Source organism: Acyrthosiphon pisum, unplaced genomic scaffold (assembly GCF_005508785.2).
Source record: "Acyrthosiphon pisum isolate AL4f unplaced genomic scaffold, pea_aphid_22Mar2018_4r6ur Scaffold_20960;HRSCAF=22641, whole genome shotgun sequence".
Lineage (NCBI taxonomy): Eukaryota > Metazoa > Arthropoda > Insecta > Hemiptera > Aphididae > Acyrthosiphon > Acyrthosiphon pisum.
In genome coordinates this window covers 1,282,027-1,288,219 of record NW_021770374.1, presented here as the reverse complement: position 1 = coordinate 1,288,219, position 6,193 = coordinate 1,282,027, and the positions used below count along the sequence as shown (strand labels likewise).

The following is a 6,193-nucleotide window of genomic DNA, read 5'->3' as shown; positions in this document are numbered from 1 at the left end:
CCTGCCCCCACCCCCTAAAAAAAAAGTTTTCCATGTGGTCTATGGTCTATCAACGATTTGAATGGCCTGCAAACATTTTGGCACCAACAAAAAAAAAGTTGAAATGACGTCCCTGATTGTTATTGACTTATAAGTAAATACTGACGTTACGTGTGAATAATAATGCAGTTAAAAATAACATAGGTAGGTAGGTACAATATTAGCATGAATATATTGAAAAATGTACTATTCACGATTCACCTATATAAAATAAGCTAAGGACAGTACCTAGCCAATGTCTATTATCGATATCATATACAAGTACATTACATACTTATATACAGATCGATATTATAAGACCGGATGTCCGGACCCAGTGGTGTTTATATTCGACGCTCTCTTATCACATTACACCTGTTATCAGAAAGTTTATGCATAATCGCATTTTACTATTTTACTCTATTATTTTGTTGTTATAAGCTTGTTGTTATAAGTGACTGTCATTTAAATCTAATAATTTATTATCGGTAGCTACGACCTACGGTTACGGACCAAGTGCAAAGTATAAATTATTACGCGTTGAAAAATGGACTGAATTAAATGTCGTTTCGAATAGACTGTTCCTATTCGAAGACTCGCACAGGCGTTTAAATTGAATATGTTGACCACGAAATGAATTGTTATGGACGAGCAACAATCAGTGTCAGAAAGCGTCGAGACGAGTTCCATATGTGAAGAAGAGCGGGCAAGGAAACTATTCCAAGCCTGTGATGGCGATGGCGATGGTTACATTGATAGGTAAAAATAAAATATTGTTATGGTTGTGGTTTATTGTATTCGTATTTCATCTCAATGGTCGATCTTATACTGGCCAAGTAAAGATCACAGGAATAAGAAAAATAATGATGGATGTGATTTATCGATAATACAATGTAATCAAACTACAATTCATTATTCTGGTTTAATGTATTAGTTTTATTAATCCTGAGAAGAAGAGCGGGCAAAGAAACTATTCCAAGCCTGTGATGGCGATGGCGATAGTTACATTGATAGGTAAAAATAAAATATTGTTATGGTTGTGGTTTATTGTTTTCGTATTTCATCTCAATGGTCGATCTTATACTGGCCAAGTAAAGATCACAGGAATAAGAAAAATAATGATGGATGTGATTTATCGATAATACAATGTAATCAAACTACAATTCATTATTCTGGTTTAATGTATTAGTTTTATTAATCCTGAGCGTTCATGCAATATTTCCTCCCAATAATGCATCCTTGTAAGAATTTCAGAACATGTAAGACATCAGATTTTATTGATTTTACAGTTTTACAGATTCGTTTTTTAAATCCCCCTCCCCCATAAAAAGTGTTACTTATCAGTTAATTATTTAAATTGTGATTTGTTTTCTATATTTGTAGTCGAGATCTATTGACCATATGTCGTCAGCTAAATTTAGAAGACAGTGTTGATGACTTGATGAAAGAATTGGGTGCTGATAAATCTGGTCGTATATCTTTTGATGAGTTTGTTAGACGTCGTTTGGAATTACGGACAGAAATCAATGCACTTCGAGTTCATATCTATGACCCATTGCCTGAATACTTGCCTACCAGTAGTGATAATAGTTTGGGTAAGATTTTATAAATATTTGTTCAGTAAACCATATTATTTTTAATTAAACCTTATTATTTTTAATTGAACCATAATAGGAGCATTATCTGGTGGTAAACATGAAAGCTGGGAATTTGATAGTGGGGCTAGAGACCTAAGCCCTGAACCGAATTCTGTTCGTATGCAACATCTTCTACAGACAGGAGGATCAGCTAACTCGGGAAATTTACTACATCTTGCAAATAAAGTAATAATAACAGTATATTTTTAAATTGTATTTATCTTAAACAGTCATAGGTAGATATATTAAAACTAATTTTCTTCACTAATATTACATGTTAGCTGCATTTAGCTGCATTGAAGTCATTGAAAACTGAAATATCAGATTTAACTAAACAATTGCAATTGGCCAATGAAAAAAATGACATTCTTGAATCATCTATAAACCAAATCAAAGTAAAACTCACATTTAATAAATATTTATAGATATATTTGATTATTAAAAAGTATAATATTATAGGTACCTAATATTCAATAATAATTTGATTACTGTGCAGGTTACGACGGAAATTGATATAAAACAGAAATATGAAGAAAGAATAACTGAATTGCATTCAGTAATTGCCGAGCTTGCCCGTAAGTTACAAGTCCAAAGGTCTCAAGTTATTACTGAAGAAATAGAAGAAAGCCAATCTGGTAATATTGCATTTAAAATTTAGATTTATGTGAATTATTTTTAAAAATGTTTATATTTTTTTAGAAATTGATGGACAAAGTATTGAAACATCTTCATTTATTCAAGAGTCCATTGTTTTATCTAAAGAAGTATGTTCAAAATATATTTTACTTAGTATTATTAGAAGTATTAGTAGCATTAGAAGACAAATATATTTCTTTAATTTACTTTTAGAATAAGTCATAGTAAAATAAATAATAATATATACAAATTCATCAATATTTTTAGTAAATAGTCAATGTTGTGTTATATGATAATTGTGCAATTAAAATAAATAATTTTAAAACATTTTACTTATGAATTATTTTATAGGTACATAGTTCAAAATGTATACATTTTGTATATTTGACAAAACATTTTGAGAGCTTTGAATTGTATTTTTATGGGTCTTACTCTGTACATTATGAACATTTTTAAATTCATTAAACTTAAGGGCTTATAAGAACACTCCTCCTCGTCTTGCATTTTTTCTAAATACCAATTTTATGTTCATCAGAGTCAATTTTGAGTTGTTATCTTTAGTATTAGAGTAAATTGTCTGTTACACGAACTAGGTAACATAGTGTGTTTTTTGTAGTTTTTTTTTGTGATATATCAATTTTGAGGAGAATTATGAGTATATAAAAACTACAATTTAAAAATGCAAAACTGTCCTTAATTTATAATTTGTATTAAATTTTTCTTTTTAGGGTGACAGTGCAGCATGTTTTGATGACCATGAAACCAAGAATCATATAATATATACTGATGTACATACTAAATTGGCTTTAAAAGATGAAGAATTAAAGAAAACAAGACAAATTTTGAAAGAAGTAACTGATGAAAAGGAAAAATTAGTATTAAAGGTAAAATTGTATTCATTTATGAAACATATAATATTGCTGTACAGAATCAATATAACTTTATACGGTAGCGGTGTCGTATGCTATCTACGCACTGAATACTAGTGTCGTATGCTATCTACAAATACCTTATCGGGTATGGGTGTCGTATGCTATCTACAAATATTTATCTACACTCTACAAAGTACAAAGTTAAATCCCACGGGTTTTTAACGATTAGTTGTGTCTGTGAATTATTCGCGTGTGTTTGTCATTTGTATTGCGTTCAAAATGTCTTCAATTGGTGATTTATATAGACATATTATTTATACTGATGATACTTGTGTGATTTTTTTAAAACAAAAAGGTGTCTTACCTAAACAAGAATTTTGTGAAAAAATCAATAATGTTAGCAATGAAGTGTGTGGTGGCGTTCTCAAGGAATGTTATAAAAATAGCCGCAAACGAGATTCCGATGGGCAATTTGTGAAAACAAAATACTTACGTTGCCAAACACGTGGTTGTCAAACCTATCAGTCCATTCGTAAAAAAAAATCCGTTTTTTACCTATGTCGATATTAATGGAAAATGTAATAGCGGATTAAGTTTATGCCAGATAGTAGAGCTCGTATGGTATTGGGCACATGGTATGCAAGTAATTCAAACTATGAAATGGACAGGCAGAAGTCAACACACTGTGTCGGATTGGTATAATCTTTGCCGTGATATTTGTGTTGACCAATTTGAAAAACGTACGAAAATGGGTGGTGTAGGATTCGTAGTGCAAATAGACGAATCTTTATTTCAAGGCAAGCGGAAGTATAATCGTGGTCGCCTACGTCTAGGAGATCGTCGACCTAGAGAAGAAATTGTAGAATCAGGATCTAGCAGTTCTGATACTGATACTGAAATAACTAATCGGAATTACGGTGTACGCGTACAGGGGCCGTGGGTGTTTGGAATGTGTTGTAGACGTGATAATATAGTAGAACGTCGATTGTTTATCGTTCAAAAAAGAGACCGCGCCACTTTGCTTCCAATTATTAAAAGAGAAATTGAGCCAGGGACGACCATTTTTTCAGATGAATGGAAAGCTTACAGTTGTTTAAACGATCATGGCTATATCCACAATACCGTAAATCATAAAATTAATTTCATTGATCCACAAACAGGAGCTGAAACTCAAACTATGGAATGTTATTGGCGACATATAAAGGTGAAATATGGTATAAAATCGCATGGTGCCACTAATTTGTTGGAAAGGCAGCTTAAAGAAGAATGGTGGCGCTCCATAAACACAACAAATACGTTCGAAACATTTTTTATTGATATGAAAAATACTTTTCAACTTTAATTAAGAACATTCATTGACAATCTTCATTTATTTATGAAGTGCTCCGGTTTAAAACGAAGTAGATAGCATACGACATAATTTATACGTAAATAGCAATGTGTAGATAACATTCAGTGCGTAGATAGCATACGACACCGCTACCACATTTATTTATTTTTAAATAATTTTTCTCGAACTTTTTTTTCGTTTATCCGACTTTTTCCCCTGACATTTTTCCTAATATCTAGTAGGTAAGTACCTACATTAGCACTTGGTAAATTGAAAATTCTAAATACATAGTTCAAATTAAAAATTTAGATAATAATTTAAATAATAATTGTGAACACTTATTTTTATTAAACAAATGCAAAGTTTATACCCTACTGCATTTTATACGCCCATTAAACAATAATATGTCAATGGAAATAATTTTGGGTAAAATAATAACAAATATATTACTATTTAAATATTGTGTTTTATATAAATAATACTTTCAAAGTAAAAAAGATGGGCAAGTGGGTAGCCAGCATAGAAAAAAGATTAAATAGAAAGGCAACTGCTGAACAAAGTATTGATACAACGAACGACACCAGCGCTCCCGTCGTTTATCACAATAACTATACACTAGAAAATCGATAGGACTAGAAAATCTATAGTACTAGATTATCAATAGTTCGCAATCGATTATTGTTTTGACTTTTTTATTCACATTTGAAACTGAAATAAAGTATTGAATTGCAAAATAATAGTATAATAAATATATTTATTAAAAACATTTTCAGAAATTACATTTTAGATATAATATAATATATAATACAAAGTTACAAATAATTTACATTTTAGGTACAATTAAGCATAATATAACAATAACAATATTAATATACTACAAAGCTACAAATAATTTACATTTTGACGAAGTAAAACTTTCTTTTTCTTAAAATATTTATTATTATACAAAATAGCAGATTGTTTAATTGGATCCAATGTATTTGATTTTTCTCCTTTTCTTAAAATTCTATTAATATTATTAATATAACTGTACGTTAAAAGTTTACAAGCAGTTTTGAGGAACATATTACTTAAATCATGATTTGAACATTTAAAATTTTCAATAGGTGCACATTTTGAAATTAATGAGAGAAACCATTATTTTTAAATACAAATTTATGAAAATTTGAATTAAAAAGCTGTATAATGAAACTATATAAATCTATGGTATCTTGATCAGGATATAATAAATTACAATCTATGTATTGGCGAGCCTGAATGATGAAATGTTCCTTTAGGATTTTCGGTGTTGATAATTTTGAAATGCAAACTGTACAATTTTTTGTAATTTTTGTAATTTTTTTTATAATCCAGCCGCTGACGTATGCTCTACTGCCAGAGTTAATTAAACTTCCAGTTTGCTCTAATGTAGGGAATGTAGTCAAAGCATCATGTTGAGCAGAACAATTTTCTTCATTTTCATTTTCTTCATTTAAAGGGATTTCATTGAATAAAAAATCTTTCAAGTTGTCCAAAATGCCATCACTATCATCGTTTTCACAATTTGCACCAACAGAATGTGTAGAAGTAAAATTATTGATCACTAGAGATTTAAATGAAGAAATAAAATTTGCAGGTGTTGGGTTGATGTTCCTTAATCCGTGACTTCTAATTGATCCAAAAAAATTGTCTATGGGGTCTTGATTGAAATTTCTTAGAAG

The 6,193-nt window shown here is 30.0% G+C and overlaps 1 protein-coding gene across 2 annotated transcripts; it reads left to right on the top strand.

The window, feature by feature from the left end:
* The first annotated feature begins 409 nt into the window (after positions 1 to 409).
* On the top strand, positions 410 to 3,292 carry LOC100167041 (colorectal mutant cancer protein). 2 transcript variants are annotated; one of them, XM_029492166.1, is made up of 7 exons: positions 410 to 777; positions 1,402 to 1,613; positions 1,693 to 1,841; positions 1,937 to 2,050; positions 2,152 to 2,290; positions 2,355 to 2,419; positions 3,020 to 3,292. In XM_029492166.1, exons 1-7 carry the CDS (start codon positions 662 to 664, stop codon positions 3,275 to 3,277), a joined length of 1,053 nt encoding a protein of 350 aa, XP_029348026.1. In that variant the 5' UTR covers positions 410 to 661; the 3' UTR covers positions 3,278 to 3,292. The 2 variants fall into 2 exon arrangements, with proteins under 2 accessions (XP_029348026.1, XP_029348027.1); XM_029492167.1 differs by lacking the exon at positions 410 to 777 and adding an exon at positions 849 to 1,032.
* The last annotated feature ends 2,901 nt before the right edge of the window (positions 3,293 to 6,193 follow it).